At 38.5% G+C, this 26,086-nt stretch overlaps 1 protein-coding gene across 3 annotated transcripts; it reads left to right on the forward strand.

The window, feature by feature from the left end:
• Positions 1 to 25,155, forward strand: wu:fc17b08 (ligand-dependent corepressor). 3 transcript variants are annotated; one of them, XM_005456489.4, is made up of 7 exons: positions 1 to 132; positions 8,304 to 8,369; positions 9,732 to 9,811; positions 10,127 to 10,259; positions 10,672 to 10,992; positions 11,115 to 11,211; positions 18,782 to 25,155. In XM_005456489.4, the coding sequence occupies exons 1-7, from the start codon at positions 36 to 38 to the stop codon at positions 23,346 to 23,348; spliced, it is 5,361 nt and encodes a 1,786-aa protein (XP_005456546.1). In that variant the 5' UTR covers positions 1 to 35; the 3' UTR covers positions 23,349 to 25,155. The 3 variants fall into 3 exon arrangements, with proteins under 3 accessions (XP_005456546.1, XP_005456548.2, XP_005456547.1); XM_005456491.4 differs by lacking the exon at positions 18,782 to 25,155 and adding an exon at positions 12,577 to 18,591; XM_005456490.3 differs by having other exon boundaries at positions 8 to 128.
• Positions 25,156 to 26,086: the final 931 nt, after the last annotated feature.

Here is a 26,086-nt window from a genome sequence, read left to right on the forward strand (position 1 = left end):
CGTAGTGGTGCCGCCAGAAGGAAGACTTATAGAAAATGGCGAGCCTGTGTAAAAGGCAGCAATGCACAATCGACAGATACAGCATTCGGAAGGAACTTGACTCGTGGCCACACAAACTCATTCAATGTGTAGGTAAGGATAATGCTTGTTGCACGGCGCACAATTGCACGGCTTGAATTTCACTTCTGTTTGACCTTTATCGGTGTAAATAACCATCTATTACCGCACTCACTCGGGGCTTCTCCCAGCGACTTTTTGTCCCCAACTGTTTCCTTCACACGGCAGCCAGCAGGACTCGTTAGTTAAATGTCGCAGTTTGCGACAATGTTGCATTACTTGTTGGGTCCAATTGGTGTTTTTATCGTCCATAATGCGTCGACTGCAGACTTTAGGTATGTAGTGGCGGCGTTACGTTAGTTTGTTTAAAGGGCGTCCTGCTTAAAGGGAGTGTCGCTGTGTGTCGGCCAAAAGCAGTCGTTTTCTAAAATACGTCTTCCCGTTGTTGTTGATACTGTATGTTGGATGGGGGAGGGCGACATATACCCTTGAGGTGATGTTTTCAGTCAACATTTAGCCTACTTGCTTCTCAAATTGCTACTCGAGGATTCGCATTAGTGAATGGAGGAAGTGGCGCAGACCCCAATGCAGAATCTGTTTCCCTTTTCGACGATATAAACTTCTCCAACATTTGACGTTAAAACAGGTAATTACAAAAGCAGTTGTTGGCTCTAGGTTTAGCGTCCATTGCATTGTGTGTATCGTCCCGGGGTGGAGGGTGGGACCTCTAGTTTTTCCGTGCAGTAGTGAACATGGTAAACATTATACCCCTTTAAGATAAACATGGAAGCATAGCACCTTAATTCAGTTAGGAGTTGAGACAACCACGGCTCAGTTGAAGTATATAAACTATGCACATGAGTTCAGCTACATGTCCTGTGTGCAGTGTGTTACCTGTCACTAATATTCTGCAACCAAACATGGTGTTTGTGCTCAAAAACAAACAAGAAAACAAACACACAAAAATCTCCACAAACTCACATAGCCTGGTATTTCACCCTGATCCTTGATCCCCCTACTTTAAACTGTAGGGGCACTGAATGAACCATTCTGAACCTCTCTATCAAGCTTCATGGCTTTATACTTGCTAGGTTTTTTTGTAATGCACATAAAACAGATAAATGCTACATTCTTAGTAATAAAATAGCCTGTAAGAACAGACACAACTTGAAAAGCTGCACAAGGCATGTGCCTAGCGCCGTGTAAATACATCCAGATTAGCTCAACCAAACAAAATGCTTCAGTTTCTTTACAAATGACAAATGATTGGTGTGCACAGGGGTTAACTGTGGTGTCCGTTTCTAAAGTCCTCTGTGGGCAGTATGAAGTTACCTGGTTCCCCCTTTTCTAGATCACCATCTAATTATTGTTTCCCACACATAATGATAGGTGGCCGGCGTTTGTATTAGTAGTTTTACACTGTTTGACAGAGTGGCTTGAAGAAAAAGAAGGAGAGTCCATTTGAGTCCATTTAAATCCATGTGACTCGGTAACATAGCAACAGCCTGTGTGGACATTTTGCCGTCAGACACAGATTGATCAGATGAGAATCACTGAGTTGCTCAGTGAACCTGGTTGTTATCGTCAAATCAACGTGTATTTTGCTTTTACTTCGTGTAAGGACACATTAGAAGTGCTTTTACGTATATTCTGACAAGAATACAGCACGCTTCTTTAAGGGCTGTTTTTGGCTGGATAGAACTTGAAAATTTAAAGTAATTGAAATACTAATACTTAGATATTACTGTAGGTTGTGAGCTCCCTTTTTTGGCACAATTGTAAACAAAATTGAAAACAAAGACTTGAAATAGAATACACAGACTATTTTAAAACCCAGGACCCTACTTCTCATGTTCTCAAAATGTCACATTAAATTAATTTCTTGTTATGTGGCTGCTATGTATAGATCATGCTGAGATGCAACCCATGCACAGTAGTGTGTGTGTGTGTGCATAAAAGCTAATGTTTTAAGTTTTCCTGTCATTTAGGAATTCTAGAGTTTGGATTGTCATATATTTTCTGCTGTTGGCTTATTTTGCAGTTGGTTAAATTCTGATTACATTATTAAGAAGAGAAGAAAGGCTATTTAAGTTTAGCTGTTTTAGGCATTTGATGCTCTCTGTTTTAAATGCTAAACCTTAACATGAACTATTAGTTATAACACTGAAATGTATAATATGTGGAATGAATAAACTTATTCCAGCTGCAGTGCTAGGTGAGCGCCGTTTTAGTCATTGCTAAGAAAATGGAGAGAGAATAGTAGCTTTCTGACTATCTGTAAAGCCAGGACTGTTTGGTTATTCAGTCCCTCCTTTATGATTGACAAATGTCCCTTGTGTTTAGGCTATAAGTAAAGCTGCAAGTGCATGACAACAGCATCAGTCTGCTAACTGTAGAATGGCATATTCTGTCCAAGACAACAAGGACATACTTTTGTTTGGCTTTTTGGTGGAGAGAGCTGCACGCCACCACCCTGCTGTTGCTGAAATGGACATTTTGTCTTTGTGTATTTAATGTGAGCACTAAAACTGCAGGGCAGAGACAAGCACAATTGTCCCATAGAACAGCGGCAACAATTGTCAGTATGTTTGCCTATATATGTGTTCATGGGTCCCATCAGCCTCCAGATGCAAACTACGTGGCTGAAAATGTGTGTTCTGTCTGGATTTTGAGAAAATTGGACTTCAACCACACCAGCTAACATTCAAAAATGCCTGGAATGTCAGTTATTCATGTTTGCCTTTGACACTTGGGTGAGTGGGTTGAAAGATTTGCTCAGACAAATAACAAGCAAATCAATATTGACATCAGGCATATTGTCTTGTTTATAATGTAACTTGGGCATGGTCCGTTTTCTGCTCTAGCATGCCCACTCTGTTGGCCTATATCTTCCTAATTTGCAAAAAGAACTGGCTGATTTCTCGTAGCATTTTGCAAGACATGACCAACAGCCTCAGTGACTGCCTTTTGAGTGTGGGCTTGCATGTGTGCTCGGGCATTTGTGCATCTCATATTTGTTATTCAAAGTCATGCTTTGTGCAGCATTACACCATTTGAATGTCAGTTTGCATCATATCATATTAAGTATTCATAGTATTTTTTTTTTTTCTTTCCCCTGCTGTAGTTGTCCAAAGCTGCCAACTCATTGCCTGATCCAGCTACAGCATATTGCTTGTAATGAACAAAATCCATAGTGGCCAAGTCACGTTTCAAACACTGCTTTTACTCATGCCCTTGTAACTTTTAAGCTTATCTGTTGACCTACAGCGAGCTGCTTTTTTGTGGGTTGCAAAGTGAGGGTAAATGACTTTGATTTTGATGCATGCTCAATCATCCAGGTAAGTAAATCCCCAAAAGTTGATTCTGTTCATTTGGACGTAGCGTTTTCAGTGGGAGAAACGTTTCGTCACTCATCCAAGTGACTTCTTCAGTCTCAGCTGACTGCAGGTTTCCCCAGTCTTATAAACAGTACATTTGCATAATGACTGAAACTAGCACCACTGAAGGAACAATGGGCTGGGAGGTCAGTTCCTTGATCATAAATAATTATGATCAAGGAACTGACCTCCCAGCCCTTGTACTGTTTATAAGACTGGGGAAACCTGCAGTCAGCTGAGACTGAAGAAGTCACTTGGATGAGTGACGAAACGTTTCTCCCACTGAAAACGCTACGTACGTCCAGATGAACAGAGTCAACTTTTGGTGACTTAGCTTTTGTTAGATTAAAAGCTCGGCCTCTTTGTAGTGGGCACACTTGGGTTTCAGATCATCATATATGACAGTTTTATCTCTGCACTCCTCCGTCACCCCATGTTACATATTGAAAAAGCATTGCTCATGGAAATCAGTGACCTCCTTCATGCAAAATTATGTTCTTATTAGCATCAATCTGAGGATTCTTGTAATCTCAAAATATGAGTTGTTAAAAGATGAAAGATTGACAGTCAGTTTTTGATCATGTAGTATTCCCAAACTTTTTCTGTTAGTAAAACTGATGTTTCCCACTTAAAATGTAAATTCCAACTAAAAATTGTCATCTTCATCAACTGTATTACTGATAAATGCACTGGTAGTAGACAAGTTACCGATAACGTCTTGCAGCTATAATAGCAGGCCTAATAGCAGTTACACCAAATAAAATCAAGGAACAGCACATTATTGTTTCTATGAAGTGATTATAGCTGAAGCATTTATCAGTAATGCAGCTGATTAAGTTTAAGTCACGAAGGATAGATAAGACTTTTAGTATTATCCCAATAATTCTGCTGAAGTGTGGTCTGCATGAACTCATCAAATAGCAAGTGTTTCATTATATCGTGATAGGCTGTTTTCTGCAGACCAATTAGCTGCATATGGAGGTTTTCAGCGGCATCAGTGCTTAGTGCTTCACGTTTAAAGATTGCAGTTGTTTGTTCCCCCAGAGATATTAGGCCACAGCAGTGTACTCAATAAAGGGCATTTGTTTTCTGATAGTATTTCATTCATGTTACCTGCATGGGCCATTCTTGTTAGAGAGAGTAGGTTGTTTTTAACATGATCACCTACTGATTAGTTTCTTGAATTTTCCTTATCAAAAAATAGGGACTGTAGTGAAATGTGCAAGGCCCGAATGATTATGTCTCTTGGAAAGTGAATCAGTAGTCTGCGGATGTGGCCAAAAATGGTAGCTTTTGCAAGGTTTATGTTGGCTTCATAGCAATTTGAACCTGTTCTATGAGTTTGGAGACACCCCTTCTGAGATAATGTGTAGAACAGCTTGAGTTGGGATTTCCTTTAATGAAGCACTGTAAATATAATTAAACTCTGATTTTGAGGCTCTAACACATTTTTTGTAGCTAACTGGAAGCGATGGTTCTGTACTACAGTACAGTGTCACGTAATCGATCAAAATACAGTATTTCTTGAAAGATAGCTTAAAATTGAAACATCTTTAACCATCATCAGCTCACATGAGATATGTTAGTGTTGTAAGATTAACTTGAACTATACAACATTAGGGTCATTATACAAAAGAAGATTTCACTACAAAGTACATACAGTTTAGTTACTTACGGAGCCTCATTCTGTGTGTAGTAGCTTCCTGCTGTCACTTTACCTTTGCCTTATAGTACAGAGGGGTTTAGGCAGCAGTGGTTTGTGCTTAATGCACTCGCATATGCTTAATGCTCTCATAATGCACTCGTGTTTGGGTCACATGTTTATAATAAACTAGAATTTTTGAGTATTAAGTGACTCATAGATTTGCGTCAGGTTAATGTATATTACATTACTGAATTAACTACATTGTTATGAGCATGCGTGGTGTTGTGCACTTACAGTGTGGTGCAAAAATAACAAGGGGTTTGCTCACTGCTTTTGTGCATAGGCCCCTTAAAGGAAATTGTCTGAGGTATGCAGGAAGGACTCCTTTTTTCTTTTTTTTCCAAACCATGCATCAGTAAAGTACACCGGAGGTTAAAGTTAGGATTTAGTAGGGTTAAGTTGATCCTAGATCGGTGGGATTTCTTTTTCTAAATGCTTTGGGAAGGACATGGTGTCACACACTCCAAATCTTTCAGTCCCTGATTGGCTACAGATGTAGGTCAGAAGAAGGCTAAAGCAGATTGAACAGAGTTGCTGCTCACCGTGAGCCTGCATAAGCTCCATGAAAATACCTACAGAGTTTCATGGTAAACCTCTGTGGGTAATATTAGCTAAAAAAAAAACTGAAATACACTTCACTGCGCTTAAAAAAAGAAATGTCCTAATAATGATTCCCAGTTATTGGAGTCATGTGGGAACAGCTGTGTTGAAAGCGTGTTAAACCATTCCATAAAGCATGGTTGCAATTTACAGCTTTGTTTTTACACATTAATACATCAACTATTTGACATCTATTTAATGTGCATTATAATGGTAATATTTGCACAGTTTTAATTTCTTAGTGCAATTTTCTCCTATTCTATTTTCAATGTATTTAATGTTAGTCCTTTTTTATTCTAAACATTTCTGTTCTCATTTCCTTTTTCATTGCAGCATATCTAATCAATTAAGTGGTGCATTCACTCGGCTAGTTATTTGAGGCAAGCTGCAGTATGTATTTACAGTAATAAAAAAGGGGGGGGGGCGGGGGCTTGGCCTTTCTGGTGTTATTTCATTGGTGGATGTCCCTTCAGATGGGAAATGCACATGCAGCAAATCCTTCACATTAATGCAAACTAGTTAAGTGCAGGTTACGATAAAGTTTCTGGGGTTTTTTGTTTTGTTTTGTTTTGTTTTGTTTTGTTGCATGTTGGTAAGTTTAACTGTGGCTACACAAGACATTGGTTTGTTGGTGTTTTCCTGCTGCTTATTAGGCATTTTAACTGGAGCCATTTTTTATTTATTTTTTTTTATTTTTGAAGCTCTTTTTTTTTTTTTAGGGCTTGCATGACAATTCTGCACTCTTATCAATATTTTATCCCTGCTCTTCTCACGTTGCCTTGCCGGTCCCAAAATGGTTTGGTTTTAAAGAAGCTTGCGGGTGGGTGTGTTTTCATCAGCCACTGTACTGGTTTGCTTTGCTACTATAACAGTATAATATTGCCCCAAAGTCATAGTTTAGAGTGTGACACATTTTTAAATGCCCTAAACAGTATTCCTAAAAAGTAGTTTGATGTCATCATGCTGCACTGTCAAACGAAAGTGGATGACCTACTTTTCTCCTCATGCCTCTGAAATATTTCAGAAATAGGATTGGATAGCTTCAGCTGAAGTCCTGTGCACTAACCCAGAAACAGAATCATGCTGCAGCTATAGGCAACGCTTTGCTTCACTACTTCATCCTCCCCTCTCTTTATGTTTGGCTCTGCTGAAAAGTGGGTGGGTTATTTGTAGGGAAGCAGTGTAAGGCATTTTAACAGATGACAGCTTTTATTCAATTCACTGTGAGATTTGGAAGAGAGTGGATGGTAAGGGCTGATAATTTTATCACCAATTTCTCTGCTCATGTGTGAAGATGAAGTGTTAGTAGGTTTTTGCTATGATGTGTTGTCAGATCAGTTTAATTCATTTGGCCGATGTAACTTGATTGATGCTCATTTCATGCAGGCATAATAATTTTTAGGCTTTCAGTGGTACCGATTTATGTTTTTGTAGCAATGTGTTATGTGATGTATGTTTTTGTCACAGTGGTTTGAGTCAGTACTTTTGGCCTTAAAGTGTCTGGCACATATGGAATGGTGCACTCTCATTTAAAATCCAGTTCAGCTGACAGATGTTCTGTGTGACCTCTTTAGTGGTTGATTTAACGCATGTAGTGGTTTTGGATTGGTTAATCTGACCCTGCAGCAGTAAGAAGACATTTCATATTGTGTTAGTGCTCTCTTATGATTTATGTAGCATAACACATTAGTTCTCAGAAACAGTCTATACAACATAGATAGCTGTATCCCACCAAGTCCCTGAACTGTAAACAGTCATTTAGAGGACTGTGAAGATTTGTTTTTGGTTGAATTTATGATCTCCATCAATCTATAGGGTACTTTGACAGAATTACTTGGCAATCTTGTTACTGGCTGTTTCTTTTTGATGTTAACACCATACAGTCATTCTCAACTCTGTAGGTGCCTTAGTTGCTTGGCAACAGGATGGAGGGCTTGTATTTACTGTTGAAGTAAAAACCTGCGAGGCAAGCGGATGTGTGTTAGAAGAGAGTAAAACGGAGCAGTTGTCAAGTTGAAAAAGAAAAGAAAGGCAAAATCAAGGCATTTATTATTCGGCAGAAACATAACATCTCATTAGGACACACTTCATTTGTTAATTTGATTTATCCATTTTATTCATATGTGAAATTTTGCTTGCTGAGTGCCAGTAGACTACTTTCACATAAAATAACATCAGTCAATGGCAGTTGCTAATATTTGTCTATTTTATCGCAATATACTTTTCTTTTTTTAAATTTCATTTTTAATTTTTGACACAAACAGAGACTGACAAAAAATCCAAACAAAGAAAAAACAACAAAATCACAATTGTATCAGCATTAGCTACAAATAAAATCAACATTGGCTCATAAATGAATTAAATGGGTTCAAACTTTATTATTATTATTATTGTTGTTATTATTTTTAGGTAAACTTACCTTTTTGCATCATGTTAAGACTCATTTTGAACTTCCTATGTTTTTGACTTCAGCACAAACTCTTTACTGTGAGTGAACTTGTACACACGTCATGTTATTACTGCTGATAACAAATATATTTATTGGACTTCATGTGTTTCTTCAGGTTTTGAGAGCATTCTCGAAGGTCTTTTTGGTTCAGCGCTGGTAGAGGACCTGAAATTATTTAAGGGTAAGTGTCTTTAGTGACCATAATCATACGAGTGTATGAATGACAGTTTTGTGGTTTCAGTGTAATCTGTTGTCTTCTTATTATGACAGTGCTACTGCATTGTACCATCTGGTACACATTCACTAAAAACGAGACACTGTCACTGCCTGCAGGGGGAAAAAAAAAAAGATGGCTTATGTCTTTACAAAGTATGTGTTTTGGATGGCATGTGGCCAGTGTAAAAGTCTCCAGTGCCCTATAGACATTTCTACAATGTATGACGTTAGTGAGACAATAATAAGCATTATTTGGGTTGTGTAGTGTGTAGACATTATGCAGTAGCAGTTGCTGCTGAAAATTCAACTGAACTGATTAAATGAGTTCCTGATTTTTGTCAGTCTCACTAAAGCAAATCAGCACATATTCATTATGGCCCACTACTTCATTTTATTCACGCAGTTCTGTTTGGAGCTTTGTTTTTGGGTTGTGCACAAATGAATGTGAGATTTAAACATGAAAATGGAACATTGTAATTTTGGAACTATTATAAAAAGAACTATTTCTAATGAAGCACTTTACTCAAAGTAAATGATAAAGAAAATGATCACTGAATGTTGTTAATAATACCAACAGGCAAAACAGAATGTTATATTTTTTTTATGTACAGGTAGGTATTTAAGTTATTTTTGTTTAAAATTAGATTGCATTGGTAGAGCAGAACCCAAATATTGTGATATTTTTTTCCCACTGGGTAAGTATTTGGTTTTTTGGATTATATTTAACACACATATGTAAGCTCAACCTTAGCATCTGACACTTTTTTTATTGCAAATTTAATTTCCCCTTTTGGCATTGTTCTTTCTTTGAAAAAGAAAAAAAAACCCAACAACGTCATGGCATTACTTTCCTGCCACAGCCACTCCCCTGTTTTCGTCTACTTAGTTGAGTAGGAGAGACGAACACTAGTGGCAGTTGTGACTGAGCCGTTTGCACATGCCCAGTTTTCTTGTAACTTGTTACCCAACCTGTGACTGTACATTGTTGCATGTTGTCCGTCCTCGCACTTGCTATTTTGCCCTATCTCGAGCCCTCTGGCGTTTTGTTGTCTTTAACCTGTATGTATAATTTAGAGTTTTTTAGTATATTCTTTTGTTAAATTATGGTTGTGCTTATGGTTGTTAAGCTTAAGACCCCAAACCAGTGTTATTCGCTGCAGATATTTATAAAAAAAATTTGGGGGTGGGGGGATTTTAAATAAATAATGTTGACTTGGTAAGAATATATTGCTTAGTTGGTTAGAAAAGTGAAAGAACCATGATTTTTGTCATGTTGTATTGCTTGTCATTGTTTTTGTTTTTTTTATTGATTTTTTTTTTCCTGCAGACTTTGAGCCTGTAGCAGTGTCTGATTGGTCATTTGATGAAAACTGTCCCTTTTGCTGTCTGAGAAGAGACAAAGTCAAAGTAAGAGTTCTGTTTTCTTTCTTTCTTTCTTCCTTTTACGTTTTGATTTCCAGATTTTCATAGTTCGGAAACCTAAACGCAGACTTAAATCTGTTGCCTTTATTCTTTCAAACTCTGGCTTAGATGATAGATAAACGTTAGCAGTCTGCTATGGCTGGTTTAGTTTGAGTCACATCTGTAATCCATCATGTTTCCCTACAGTTGTTGGGCTAATTAATTTGATGTAAACACTCTTCTGAAGGATAAAAAATGTCTTTATATGAATCCTGTTGAATGGCTGAAGGTCTTCAATTTAACAGTTTTCCAATTTGACAGGAACATTTAATTGACTTAAACAACAAGGGGCTGGAAGATACATCGAAACCTCTACTGGTTAAAGATCAAATCACAATCCACAGACTAGAGAAACAGGCGGAGGAATTTCTCAATGCAGTCCTCTGCAGAAAAGGTGAGTCTCAGAGGTTTAGTTCTGAGTGGGTAAATCAGTGTTTTTCATTGTTATTACACCAAAAGCATAACACAAGGAACCTGCCTGCAAACACAGTGGTGCACATCATCCATCCCTTAATAGGCTTTTCTGTGAATGTGAATCATGTGTGTGTGTGTGTTTGTTTTCACTCACACTGCTTCTGCTCTTAGTTTATAACGTCTGTTTAAAAAAAAAAAAAAAAAAAAATTATTGTTATTTATTTTATTTTATTTTTTTTATTTCAAGGCTATAAATAAGAGGTTTTATCCTTACTGTTACAGTATTCTTAGAACATAGTTTGGATGTTTGTTGCGTGTTCATTAACCATGACTGATGACTTATTCAAGGAATGCTGACTGAAAAGTATTTATCTCTCTGTTTTTCTTCCTAGATGTGCCAAATTTCTCAGACCCACAAATTCCAGTAGTGGCTCGAGAGATTCTTCAGAAAATGATCAGACAGTTTGCTGCTGAATATACCTCAAAAACCAGCTCCCCTCAGGTCAGTTGCTCAGATTCCCAGCCTCACTCTGACCAAAGCCTGTCGACCCCACCTTTGCTCTCAGGAGCTCCTCCTGCTACAAGTCCTGCTGCCACACTGGCTGGGCCAGCACACAACCAGAACCCCGTCCTAAGCAAGCTTCTAATGGCTGATCAGGATGCACCTCTTGACCTCACCATCAAGAAGCCCGTGGCTGAGCCCAGTGAGCAAGGTAGTGTGAAACACATCTACCACAGGTGTAGTTTATTCATTACTGAGCTGGTGCACTGGCTGGATTGTGATCAGAACTTAACATTGAACCTACATTTCTTTTCTTTCCTTTTTTAAAATTAGATGGAGTTCTTGATTTATCTATCAAAAAGAAAAGCTATAGCAGCAGCCTGCCTGCCAATAGTCCCTGCCTTTCTCCGGCCACAACCATGCTGAAGGGGTAAGAACAGTTTCTTTCTCTCTTTTCTGCTGTACTAAGCCGGGTCCCTTTTTATCAGCAGCGGTAGTACTAGTAGTGAGTAAATGTGGTTTAGAAGTAATTTACTAGCTTGACTTTTTTGGTTCTCTTTAATTAATTTCTGGCAAGATACAGGCAGGCCTTATGGTAAATGTAGTTCACTACATGACTCGAAGCATTGCTGATATTCTTGCATCTATATACAGTGATAAACCACTGTAGCGGATTGCATAATGCATAAACCCACATGAAAGTGTTTTGGGGTTTTTTTGTTTGTTTTTAATTTTTTCAGAATAAAAGATAATGCGGACTGAATATTATAGGTTATACTGAACAGTATTTATAGGGGAAAGTCCCTCTGATGAACTAAAGAAGAATTTCAGGGACTTAATTCTTTCTGTCAAGTAAAATGAGAATGATTGATCAGTTATTTAAATATTTAATAATTATCTATGGCATTGCCTGAGCACCTATAACATGAGTTGTTTTAATATTGTACATTAACTTGATACATATCCTTGGATTCGGCTTACTCTATCTTCCATTTAAGATGTATTAAATTGTGAAAATCCAAATCAAAGGAATAATGTCCTAGAAGGACCCCACCCTCCCCCTTTTTTGTTTTTTTGCACCCCAGCAGTGTCAGGCTCTGGAAGCTCTGCAACTGATTTCTTTTTTTGGGGGGAGGGAAACAATATAACTTTAATTGAATAATTAAGAATAGTAATTTGCAGTTGTTTTGTTTTTTGTAACTTAGAGCTTGAGTTTGATAGATTGCAAGTACCCTTTGCTGGCTTACTCTTTTATTGCTGTGCTTGTTCAGTGGTAACGTCACGCATAGACTGTCAAGAGTTTTTTGTGCATTAGTTACTTTGTACGGCATAGATCTTGCACCCTGCATCTACATCTACATGCAGACTCCCTTACTGCAGTTACAAATAGTCCATTCTCCTGGGCAAGCTTTTTGAGCCACAGAAATGCCAAGTCTTCAGTGTATTTTACTAAATGCATCTTCTTTGTTTTTTATTTTCGTTGTTTCTTTGCCCTTTCCTTTTTTCTTTTTTCCCCTATGTTTTATGCAAAAATAAAGAAAAACAACAAAACAGCAAATTTAAAAAAAAAGTTTAACTTGAGTCTTTTTTGGGGTTTTGTTGTGTTTTGTTTTTTTGTTTTTCAAAAGCCACACACACATTTACACAGTAGGTTGTTCGAGTGATGTTACCAAAGCAAGGTCATATAATAAAGGAGTGGCCAACATCTTCCCCTCCCCACCCCATCCTCCCTTAGTAAAGAGAAAAGGGCACTGTGCAAGCTCTGCTTACACCCAATTTCCTTCCATCCAATCAGGCGATCCTTGAGAGCGGACGGGCATGTCGGGCTGTTTATGAGGAGCCTACAGGATGGGAGGAGGAGGGATAATTTCGGCCACTCCACCTGTTATAAGCCTTCTTCGTCTCTTGCATACTCACTGCGCATCAAAGAGGAACCCGATCTGGAAAGCGACCCAGAGTCACCCCTCAGCCATAACCAAAACTGCAGCCCCAATGACGTTTTCAGAAATGCCTCCGGTTCCTGGAATTCCAAAACTCATTTGGGAGCCCTGCTGAAGCTCAAAACCAGAAATGAAGCTAGTGAGCACCTTAAAGATATACCCAGGTTGTTGGAAGCTGCTGGACTTTTGACAAAGTCACTTGCCTGTGAGAAAGCAAACCTCCAGGAGGCCTGCAGAGACCAAAGCCTTTCTCTGTCTCATTCACCGTCCTTTGACCTAAAGATTCCCCAGGTCCGAGTTTTGGCTACAGGAACAGATTCGGCATGGGACTCCGTGTCCACTGAATATTCAGGTTCACTTTATGAGAATGGCCTGGGAAAGAAGCTTTGTTCCATTCTACCCAGGCAGATCCAGAAAACCACCAGCAGCAGCAACAGAGGTTTAAATAGCTCAGGTTCGGAGAAGGAATACTGGAGCTTTTCCTCTGACTGCCAAGCTTTGGGGGGGAACTACCCAATGGATTCGGAGTCAGACCTAAGTAACAAGCAGCCTAGGAAGAAGCGAGGGCGATATCGACAGTACAACACAGAGTTGCTAGAAGAGGCCATTGTGGTGGTGATGGGTGGCAAAATGAGTGTTTCTAAAGCGCAATCGATTTATGGCATCCCACACAGCACCCTGGAATACAAAGTTAAAGAACGTCTGGGGACCTTAAAAAATTCCCCCAAAAAGAAAATGAAGCTAATAAGCCAGGTGGAGGAACCCAGCGTTTCACTGTCCCCCAAACAAAAGGATCTCCAAAATTCCCAGCACAGTCTTTATGACAAAAAAGAGAGTGCTTCTGAAGAGAATGGGACTGATTTCCGTGACGGCAGCCTCTTATCAAACGAGTGATGCATCCATAACATACTAACTACGGTGTACTTTTTAATCATTGTGTTTGCCAGACTGTGGCAATACCCGTCTTTGTTGCATCTCTAATAGTTCTATTTATTATTAACTTATTTAATTTTTATCACTAAATTTAGCACTTATTACATTAAAAATGTTTGTATAGGGCGTAAACACACAAGTGTCTCCCAGTAGTGTATGCTGTGGCTTGGAGGGCATGCTTTTTATTTTAGAATTATTGAAATACAATAGCATGCTGGTAATTAAGTTTTAGTTATTGATTCAAATTAAGCTTTAAAAATTCACTCCTCGCTCTGTTCTTTACAGAGCCAAACTGAAGCTTGTACAAGGATGTGGCGCCCCATAGTGTTCTCTCTTAATATTGGTCATGTTCAAATGAAATATTTCCAAGTATGCAGAGCCTGTAGTTTGGGTGAAAACATATGAAGTAAATTAATGCATGGAACGACTCTAAAAGTCTCAAAGTTTACAGATACCATTGGAAGCAGAGAGCGGGAAGTATGGCCGCATACTAACCTATTATTTATATAAATGTATAAGATATGGAATATAGCGTAATATCATTCTGGACTTTATCTTCCTTTAAAAAAATCCTCACAAGCACAGTGGTTTTTTTTTCCACTACTTTTACTTAGTTCTGTACATTTTACTCTGCTATATGATTGGCAATAGTTTCCGTTGCCTTCTATACACTCAGGTTATGTTAAAATAATGCATTACTACACACACATCTACACAAACAGTTATACCTCAGCTACATACCTCAGCTAAATCATTGCCTCGGAAATCACCTGCAACAGTAAAGGATTGAATACCCAAATAAGCCTTTTTAATGGTAACATTCAGGATGTCATACTGATGAGTGTGTGTCCTTCTCTCGTCTTAATAACCTTATTTTCAGTAATCTGTAGTATTTCAGTGCAATCCTGCAGAGCATTACATTTCTGTGTGATTTCTTTTGGGGAGGGGGGTTGGTTGATTTTTTTTTTTTCCCTTCTTCAAACTTCAGGTATTCTACTGTGAGATGTGTCATAAAAATACTGCAGAGGCATGCATACATACAATATACACATACACCTATGGCAGATAATAAAAGAATATATATTTTTTGTCATTCTATAGTGAGGATGATAACTGTAACTTGTTAACGGTTGTAAACAATCCAGATTGGCTAATCTGGTTACAACCATGCCTCAGTCCATTCTCATTCTGTTTTTCAAGTTGCCATGGCAAAAATTCAATGAAAAAATACATTGATTGGCTGTATTCATTTATTGAATGTAAAACGTTAGGATAGGCTTTTTTTTTTTTTTTTGTTACCGTCATGGCTTCTGTCAACAGATTGTACATTTGCACGAGTGCACACATACTGGGATGTGTGGGGTTTTTTGTTGTTTTTTTAATTGATTAGATGATGGTGTGAAGTTGACTACTGTACCAAAAATGTGTTTATATTTGGAGAAAAACAAAACTACAACCACCAGCAATTTTCTTTTCTTGAAACTGAGCGGGTTGACAGTAGAGAGAGGTTCCTTAGCTGTTAGCTGCTTCACTAAAATTCACGCTGATGCCATTTCATTAAAAATAACAAATATTTAATTACGGTGCTGTTACCATGCAGAAAGGGCTGCATTTAAAAACCTCTACAGAATGCCTTTTTCATGTTGCTATTTTCATTGAATTTTTGCCTGGTTTTTGACCCAGCCTTGTCCATTAGTTTGATCAGGACACCTCATTGTGCATTATTGATTACAGCTCAGGATGCTAAACATTTTGGGCTCATGACCCATTATTTCTGTCAGGTTTCCATACAGGTCTAGCAAATTTTGGTAACGAGTCTTTGTTTGTTTTTTGTTTTTAAAGATTTACACTTTTAATCATATTTGCTGTCATATTACATAAACTTACACTACACAGATGTAGTTCAGGGACTTGCACACTTGTATTTATACCACTGTAACAACTTTACTGTAACTATAATTATAATATAGTATAATATATAGTAACCCTCTGTTGTTTATTCTCCACCTTTAGCTATTATTTAATAAATGTTTTTATGGTGTAAGGATATTAACCCCAGATTTAAAAAACAAACATGTAATACATCTGAATCGCCTGCCATGGTTTACAAAATAATACCCAGTAGTTACTTCAATTACAGATGTACATATACGAGTAAAATCTAATCACTGATTTGATTTCAGTAATAAAATTATTTTTGCACTGACAATCCTCCGGCATTGCCAAAATATAAAACTTTATTGTCTAATGCATTTCAGTTGATATACTAAAGTCATACAAGCGCTTTTGGGTTTATTGATAATTTATTGATTGCTTCTTACATTCTGTTGTAGCAAATCCAGTGGTTGACTACCTCATCTGGAAAGCCAATATCACCACTATCACTGTTCTCAAAGCTGTTTTATGTAGCAATCTCATGCACACAACACAATACTGTAAATTTCTTTCTGTAAAGGCAAATGATTTAAAGCAGAGTTGTAATCATATTGATATAAGTATAAAAGTTAAACTATATGTAAATATTTCTGTCTATACTTTTTTTCCTCCTATGTGTGGGTATGAAGCATTTTAGGGAACTTATTCTGGTCGTGACATGATACATTTCCCCTGCATTGAAGGAACTATGTTGCTAAAATGGGGTTAGAACCTACTTCGTCTTACATACTTTCCAAATTTTATTATATTGTCGATTTAGTATTTATTAAGCTTTTTTTTTTTAATTAAAAGGTAACGTTAACACTTAAATTGAGAATGTAAACAGCTTTAATTAAACTCAACGCTACTTAAAATAATAATAGGCCTGTGTGTATATATCTTAAAAGGTTTATCTAACTGTTATAAGAGAGAGCTGTGGAACAAGACTGTACTTCTTTATTATGGGCAAGGTTTTGCATGTGAGGACTGAAGTCGCTCTACAAGCTTAAATGTTGAGACTCTTCAGCTGATTGCAGAGTATCCTCATCCATACAAATATGTATAGATCTTTTTGATGTCACATTAATAGCATATAAATGAATGGCACTGGGTGTATTTTTGCATGATTGGACTAAATCATATTTGTCATTTGGGGATTTTGTTCTGTATGGTGCAGTTTATCTTTTGGGGTTGTTTTATTGAACACAAACAATGGGGTGTTAGTGTGTTTAATGTCAAGTAATCAGTGTAAGAAGTAGTTTCACTTCGAACCTAAAATATTTCTAAACCAGTTAAAAATCTGCTCAGTGGTTAAGGATGCTATAAATGCCCTTGTGTAGCAGATCGTAATTTTGAGATTATTTATCCTCCTATTGTATAAACATTGTGAATGAGTTTACTCATCCAGATTTTTCTGCTTGTGAAATATTGTGAGCTGGTATGTAATTTGGTTTGCTTGTGCTTGTTAGATTGGCTTGTTTACTTCACTTGAAGAAAGAGTACTTGGTGTTGTAGCAATGATCAGAGAAACAGAGTGGAAAAACCCTCAGGGATTAAACTCTTACCAGTAGTTATTCAGGTACTCCACTTTACTGCTTAGACTTTGCAGAAGGGGATGTGAAGTTGACGAGCTAAGCAAAAAATCATCAGGTTCTAGTTACAGCAAATGTTATTTTTTTAATCTCTAAAACTTATTTTTAAAGCTCTAAAATTTACTTTTGAGATATTTGACATGCTGTAAAAATCGCTTCATGGTTAGAGCCAAAAATCCTGCAGTACAGCTTTCCATCTTTGACTATTACACTACTACACAATGAATGTCAGGGATTCAAGAATAAGCCAATAAAAGTCCTAATAGTCTTTTTGCTTGCTGAACATTCATTATAGCCTTCAAACCCTCATTTTAGACAGTATACAATAACCTTTTGTGATATAAAGCTGAAATTCATTAAAAAAAACAAAGTCACCATTATGTTGTCTTGCTCATGCATGTAGTGCAGTTTACTGCTAGTATATAATAACCTGTTTGATCCATGAAATTTCACTTTGTTCCTTTTTATGTAGCTTCTAACACAGAGGACAGGCATAGCAAACCTGATTTGTTATGCAGCCTTAGCTTGCTGTGGCAATAGTTGTTTCAACTTGAACAAAAGACGTGAAAAATTCAGGTTTGTGACGTCAAAGTGAAAAGATGTTGTCCAATGTTACTTGGCAATGCAGTATTAGCTAAAGTTGTGTGTAAATATGATTTATAGTTTATTTTCAGACAAAATATAATTTAGCACAACTTCACATTTATTTCTGACATGTTCATTTTTTACCTGGCAGAATCTGCTGCAAAACTGTTGTTCTTTTTTTTTCAGCATAGCTTTGTAGCATATCACCTCATGAATGCAGACGTGGTTTCATTTGTTCCTATGTTTTCTTGTTTAAAGACCCAAAGTGCAGCTTCAGAAAGACCTTTTTTTTTTGTTAAGCAAAGAAAAAAACGTTTCATAGTCGCAGATATATTTTTGGCATAATGTTATGATTTAAAGGCTCTTAATGTAGTAAGGTATCAGGATTTTGTAATAGATCTATTACATAAATGTAACTTTTTTTGATTTGCATTGGCATAAGTAAAATTTTGGTATTAGAGTAACACGTTTTTTTTAATATCTTTAGTCATGTTTGATTTTTCTTTTATTGGTTTGTTTTATATTGTGAAAGGCGACTTGAGCATTTGTCATTTAAAAAGAACCAAAACAAAACTTGACACATAAACTTGACAAATCTGATATATTTGATTTTTGCCCCTAATGTAGTTGGTATTATAAGTAATATGTTTTCAACATGGTTTAACCAAATGGGCTACCATTGCTTAATGTCTTGTGCATGTATGATTATTTTTTTCTTAATGTAAAATGTAAAAAACAAAAAAATGTAATGGCTGTAATACTGTAATTGGTCAAGTTCACTGGACAAATTATTTGCTTCTAAAAAGTATCACTTATTCTTCTAATAAATATATATCAATAAAAAAATTATAAACTTTCGTATTATTTCACACAAACATAAATCCTCGCCTCTTCAAATCTGTTTTCAGTTTTTTTTTTTTTAACTACTAGAGATGAAAACTCACTTACCTGCACACCGCGTATCAGTCAAAAGAATGAACCAGTGTTGTTACAGATTGATGGAGAATTTAATGTTTTCTTCTTCTTTTCCTCCCAGTGAGTCTCCGGACCGCCGTCTCGCAAAGGCTAAAGACCTGCAGTCCACCTCCACTCTGGAACAGTTCATGGCCAAGCTCTGCCCCCACCATCAGAGACAGATAGTAGATGCCATAGGTTTTCTACAGACGGAGATCAAAGCACTTGAATCCTCCAGTACACATAAAGCCTCTAACTGTACCTCTGCTGTCAAGGGAACTTCTTGTTCCACTGCAAAATCCAGTGCAGTGACTCCTGAGAAGTCACACCCTGAGATAAGGTTTCCCAGTGAAGTCACTTCCAAGCCAGAAGTCCCAGGCAGTTGTGCAATGAAAAATGTTCCAGAAAATGCTGTGCCGCTGAAGTCGTCTATAACCCCTAGCACTGTTTCGGATCTTCCCAGCCCTGGGTCAGGGAGTAACCAGGCTTCGGTGACCCCCATTGCTCATCCAGTAGATGCAGAGAACAACCGTCATGGTGATCATGCACCTCTTAAGATCAAAATTATGACCTCTAATGATGCTGCTGGTAAGAAGCTGTGTGTGCTCAGTCCCACTGTTTCTACTCACTCTGACACTTTGGAGGAGAGACAGAACTCTGATTCATCCAACAGAACAGAGACTCAGACTGCCAGACTGAGCTCTTCTGTGAAAAGACATAATCAGGGTCTTGAAGCTAGGCAGAGGGTAACTATTGGACATCCCAAAGATACACCAGCAAAACTGTTTCCCGTCAACAGTTCTTCAGACTCTGTGCGGACGGCCAGGAAGACCATCAGGTCGTCCTCTGATCATTGGACCAAGGACTCTCCATCTAAAGGAATAGTTGACCCTGATCTTGGCCACTGTGACATTGTTTTTATTGACAAATCAATTACAGAGTGTGTTAAGGAGCCGCGGCACAGCATGGTACCACGCCGAAATGCCAGAAAAAGCACCAGAGGACATATGTGGGTGGGGCCAGATGAAATCTGGGAGTTAAAAACTGTTCGTACTTTGGCTGGAAGGGGTAACTGTCCTAACCCAATGCCAAAGCTGACACCATTGGTCACTCCAAAGCAAATACTTTCAAAGCCTGAAGGTGTGCCACCTGTGGATATGCCTTTTGTTGGATCATGCACGGAGACAATAAATCAACAAATGCCTACAGAGGAGACCGATGATAGTGTGATACCAGGCACAGAGGATATCATAGAGGTAGCAGCCAGTAGAGTAGATATTATAGTTGAAACTAGTCAGACAGATCAGTGTCAGAGCAAGGGGCAGTCTAGTCCTTCATCTCCATTAAGGACCCCAACAGAGAGCCAAGAAACCGTTAAGGACACAGAAGTAGAACAGGATGCAGTTGCAGATGTAGGGATGACTACAGGAAGTGACGAAAGTGTTGATCATGCTACAAATGAAGCAATAAAAGAAACTGAACCAGAGCCTCAAGAGGAAATGCATGAAAGTACAGAGGAGACAGTGGCAGAAACAGCCCTCGAGCCATTAGAGAAAAATACCATAGAAGAACCAGAGTCCCAGATTTCATCAGATAAACTGCACAGTAGTGAACCCGTTCCCCAGCAGAATAGCATCACATTACCCGTGAATAAAGGTGACGAAGGTAAAAAGGAAATAATGCCAGATGAGCAACCTCAGGAACTTCAGCTAGAGACACGAATACACAATGAGAACTGTGAAGGGACAGATAGCGCTAATACCACAGGTTCAATAGAGGAGATGATGACGAAAGAGACAGAAATCGAAACACCTGAAGCAGTTGAAAGTGTTATGCCTTTAGAGAGAGAAAATGGTAATGATAGTGACTATGATGTGTCCTCAAAGTCACTTGACGCACTCTTGAAGGAGTTGCCACCTTGGCGTAGGAAAAAAGGTAGCAAACCTTCAGCAACAAAGCCGCTGAAGCAGACAGAAGTGGTGATAGTGGGTCACGTTAATGGAAGACCCGTATCTGCCTCTGACAGAAAATTGCGTCGTAGACCAGGTAACGCCACGTCACCTTGTAAAGCTGCTGCAAAATCGAGTCAGAATGCATCCAACAATAGTTTTGAGGTAACTATTGTCTCTACCGCTAATGAAAAGAATATGAAGAAGCCGTTACCTGAAACATGCATACCTAAAGACTCAATTGAGACTGCTCCTGTCATTGAGCAGGTGACGGAACCCCCTTCTGACACACAGTCAAGCCCAAATTCAAAGCCTAAACAAATCCAGAAACAAAAGACAGTCCTAAAAGATGATCAGCCTACCGATGATCCTCAAAACCCTGAGCCCAAACGTCAGCTTAGATCTGCAAACCAGAAGCCACCTGAAACTCCAGTATCGAATTCCATTTCAAATCCTGTCACTCCCATTTCATCTCCAGAAGCACCCCCTGAGCAGCTTCTTTCCCTCCCTCTTCCTTGTCCACTTGCTGTTCCTGCATCTCCTCTAAACGAGTCATGTGATCCTCCAACCTCTGAACTGTCTCAACCAAACACAGTAACCGAAACTGTGGAATTAAACACTGAAAATACTGAACCAGTAGAGACTCCATCTGAAGAAATGGAGACGAATGTTGAAGAGCAAAGACTGCAGGCCAGGCAGAAACTAAGATCTGCCAAGGTTGTAGCAGATGACAGTAAGAAAGTGCAACTTAGCGGTGAGGTATCAAGTCCTGTAAAGGCAGAATTGCAAACACAGATTATGCCATTAAGAAGTAAACGGGTTCTTCAAAAGAACACAGCAAGCAATGTTGATGTGCAGCCAAATGTAGCAGCTTTAGAAGACGGGTCTGTAGAAGATAATGATTCATCTGTAACAGAAAGAAGAATGCCATTAAGGAGTGATGAGACCAGTAAGGCTGAAGTAGCCTTGCAGTCTGTTACTCAGTTGCCACAAGTGGACAACAAAAAATTAGCATTAAGATCACAAAGACTTATCCCTGTCCCCTCTACTAGTGCTTATACTGTAGCCACAAGACAAAATGATGTAGCTTCTCCTGTCAGAATAATGCCAGAAAGAATAACTAAAGCTCAGGTGAGGTCCCCCTCTGGGTCTGTTGCATCCGTGTCCCACAGTTCACACGGCCCTATCATTACTCCTAGGCACGAGCCCCCGAAACCAACGACTAACAAATTCTTTGAGACTTTGACCACAGAAGAAAGCCAACAGCTAATAACAAATCTGAATATTAAATATGATAAAATGCAAAAAGGTTGGGTGCAAATGGATAAGGAGGGTCAGCCAGCAGCAAAATACAAAAACAAAGCAGACCGGCAGGCAGCTATATGGAAAAGTAAGCGCAGGGCACGAAAACCAAAATCTGCAGAGCATCAGAAATACTCGCCAGTCCAAATGCTTTTTATGAAAGGTTTTAATCTCTCCAACATTTGTCGCTGGTTCCTTGAATCAACGGAAACAAAATCTCTTGTCATCGTCAAGAAGGTGACCACACGTCTTCCATCAGAAAGTCAGCTGTGCTTCCACAACTCAAGTGCAGCAGGGACGTCTCAGGGTGTATTTCCAAGCGTACAGGCAGAGCGCTTAAAGAAGCATTTGAAAAAGTTCGCCATTGCCTCCCCTGTAAAGAGCAACCCCAGGAGTCAGAAGCTGATTGCTAGAGCACTGGAACAAGAAGCAAATGCAGTCAAAGGGAAAGAGAGAGGAGATCTCTCCAGTAGTTCTCAGAATTTGACAAAGTACTCCTCTGCCAAAGCTTCTGCTCAGATAAGTGAATCCCAGAAATCCTCTGGAAAATCAAAGAATCCAGCTAGTGCAAGGATCCTGAGGAAATATTCTAATATTAGAGAGAAGATGCAGGTTCAGCAAACTACTAGTAGACTGAAAAAGGCATCAAAAATATTAAAAACCCGCAAGATTAAAAGACTTGCCACCACAAAGTCGTCCTCCAAGTCAAATCTGAAGCAGTCTCTTAAGGCACGGAAATCAGCATTACCTGTCAGCAAACGAATGAAGGAGTCATCGGCAAAAATGGAGAGACGAAAAATATTGGCTAACAAAAAAACGAAGCAAACTGTAAAATATAAAGCAGTGAGGGCTCAGAGCAGTGGTAGAGCTTCAAGAGATACAAGTAAGAAAGAGTTGCCTAAGAGATGTTCTCAGAGACTTGGGTCTCCTAAAATAGCCGAACATAACCCCGTCGACACACCTAAAGGCAAAGCGGACAACAAAAGGCACACTGAAGCAAATTCTGCAAAAATCCAGTCGAGGGAGTCGTCACAGAGTACACCTACTGAGGTCAAAGATGCAGAGAATGCTGCTGAAACCCCACAGCAGAGCACGGACGTCAAGGTGCCAACCTCACCTGACCAGGTGCTAACAAGATCCCAGAGAAAAATGGAGGCAGCTCTCCCTGCGAGCGGGAGCCCCAGTCATGTTTCAAAGAGGGCCGCGAAGTCCTCGACAACACAGAATGCGTCTCCCAGATCAGTTAGGAAAACTGATGAACCTACACTGACAAGAAGCGGAGCTTTAAAGTCTCCGGTAAAAAGAAGTCCACGCAGTGCAACAAAACTGGCAACCAAGAGGGCTCTGGAGCTTGCAGACACCCCAGCGAAGCGCACAAGGACATCACTCTCAAAATAAGATTGATGCAGAGAGACAGAGAGAGAGAGATCATCTTTATTTAGAGGATTTGCCTCTTTATTATCTTTTATCTGGAATATACTCCGAAGGACCAAACCCAGTCTATTTTGTGTACTCATCAAACTCTTCAGAGAATACCTTTTTCAGTAGGTAAATGTGAGAAAGGAACACATTTTGGAATTTGTTTATGGTTCAGTGTGAAAATGCAAATGTGACGTATTGTTCAGATTTCGGTTTGCGTTTTTAGGACTGAAAAGCAGTCCTGCGTGATGTCTGGCAGTTGTAGTTGCCGTTTGGCTTTATGTTTCAGCGCTCTTGACACGGCTGGAGATGACAACGGCCTAACAAATGTTTTCAGAGTTAGGAGAACAAGCGTCGAGCTTGAATTTGTTCACAGTCCTTTTGTTCCCTTTTTTTCTCCTTTGCTGTTTTTGTATATAATTATCGTTTTAGATGATAGCATGCACTGCGTTTAAGCTTCCTATGTAAGTTGGCAGTTTGTATCTCCAGCCTGTGTTCAAATCACAACAGTGTGAATATGTGACTGCTGTGACCAGGTGCCTTATTTATGAAGTGTAATGTAATAGAATGTGTTGCTAAATGTGAAATCTCCTGTCCTCTGCTTGTAACAGCTTTCAGTTCCCAGAGAGGCAGCCAGCATTAATTTGCTACACACAGTGTGTGCAAACTGTTTCCGTTCCGCACAGTATGTGCTTCACACTTCATCTGCAAATTCTCACGTTGATTAAGGCGTTCAGATTTTCATACTCCTCTCCCTCCTGAGATTTATTTTGTGCCCATTGTCCCACAGCATTAACATAAAATTATTCTTATTATAGTTGTATTAGATGTTGAGATCTGAATTGTTAAGAGACATGCGTGTTATATATGTGTCATGACAAAAGTTTGTAACTTTTTTTTTTTTTAATGTTGTTTGAGGTAGGTTTCGTCACTATGTACCTCCACGGTCACTTTTGACAATTGCACCCAGTGTTACCTGCACATTCTGGTGACTTTTGAGTATTTTACCTGCTTCTGCATGTGGTTATTCTTGTTAATGTTTAGTCCGTTTCATAATGCAGCCATGAAACCTCCCATTAATATTTATGCCCCTACTAAAAGCTGTACTGTAAAACTATGGGAGATGATTTGGGAATTCTAGCTTATTTGTCAAAATTCCTCCAAACAAAGGCCTGAACAGTTTGTGTATTTAATTGGTAAGTATGTATGAAAATAATTGCCTCTCGGCCGTTACTGTTGCATTATTCGTGTTTCACAAGCTGGATCTAAAATATTTGGGGTTGCTTGAGTCCCTTTCTGAGTTGTGCATTCAAGTGTTTGGCAGTTTTACTTTTTATGTTCTCTTTTTTTTCCCATTTCTTTGTTTTATTTTCACTGACAGTTAGATGTTCTCATAATGTGAAGTTCTTTTACTTCCATCATAGTAACTTACCTTAGTGTATTGTCAAAGGAAAAAATACCATTTTAGCACAGTTTTATTATTATAATAATTATTATGATCATTTTCTTTAAGAGGATAAATCATCTGTAAATGCAAAACAGCTCTACCATGTTTTTATTGTTATTTAAGAACTCCATTTAGGCTAATGAATTTAGCAAATGTAAAACAGCCCACCAAATACCAGACTTGAACATGTTTATTCTTTACAGTTGCTATTTAAAGATTTTCATTTTGTATATTAGAAAGAAATACCTGCTTTATTTGTGGTAATCCCAAGAATGATACATCTTTATGTTAAGAACTTTGTATTTTTGCTGGAGTTGATATAAAGATGTTTGAATTTTATGCATGTTGTTTTTTGTTGTACCAGTGTTGCTTTATTACAGCCTCAACGGAGGTTAATATCCTCACACAAGTACATGAAAGTGAAATGAATTTTGGGACCGGGGGGCACTGAACTGTGTATTATCAGTATTTTAAAAATATTTACAAATCATATTGTGAGTTCCTTACAGTCAGCATCCTGAATAGTCACGTGAACTTGGCAGTATGGTTATGGTTAGTGTAGTTAACTAAACTAAATACAGTTATTTTAGTAAAGTAAAATAAAAACTTGAAAACCACTGAAACAAAAATAGCAATTATTCAAAAGCTAGTGAGAAAATCTGAAATACAGTTGTGGCACTTTAGGACCTCGGATGCTTCCCCCTGATGGTAAATTTGTCAACTTTGTAGTTAACACGGCATTGATGGCATTTTACATAAAGGAGACCTGCCTGGCTAAAGGGCAATAGCCCCAAAGCCCACAGGAAGCTCCCACTGTGCTGTTGGACCGATTGGTAAACAGTTGGCCTCCATAACCTTTGTCAGTGTAGAAAACTGAAGGAACAACTTTTTCACTATAACCAATGTGACATGAAGTAGTTAATTTATTTACCCTTTTTTGGTGATATGCAGTTAGGTCCCTTTTCCAAATGAATGACACACCACCTTACTAAGTCAGTAACTGGTTACTACCAAATCTTTAAAAAAGAAAGTTCTGCCAAGTAGAGTCTACACCTACAAACAAGGCATAAAATCAAATCGGCAACTTCCTGTTCTCTTTTCAGCATCGGCCATAGCTTACTGCAGTCTCTGATAAACCCCAAAAACAGATGAGTTATAAATAAATCAAATATGTTTCCAAGTCATTGGGAATTATCAGGTCCAGAAGTATGTTTCTAAAAAAAAAAAACATTTTGCCCCGGTGCACCACCACACTGGATTTCACACAAAA

This window comes from Oreochromis niloticus, linkage group LG13 (assembly GCF_001858045.2).
Source record: "Oreochromis niloticus isolate F11D_XX linkage group LG13, O_niloticus_UMD_NMBU, whole genome shotgun sequence".
NCBI classification, from domain to species: Eukaryota; Metazoa; Chordata; class Actinopteri; order Cichliformes; family Cichlidae; genus Oreochromis; species Oreochromis niloticus.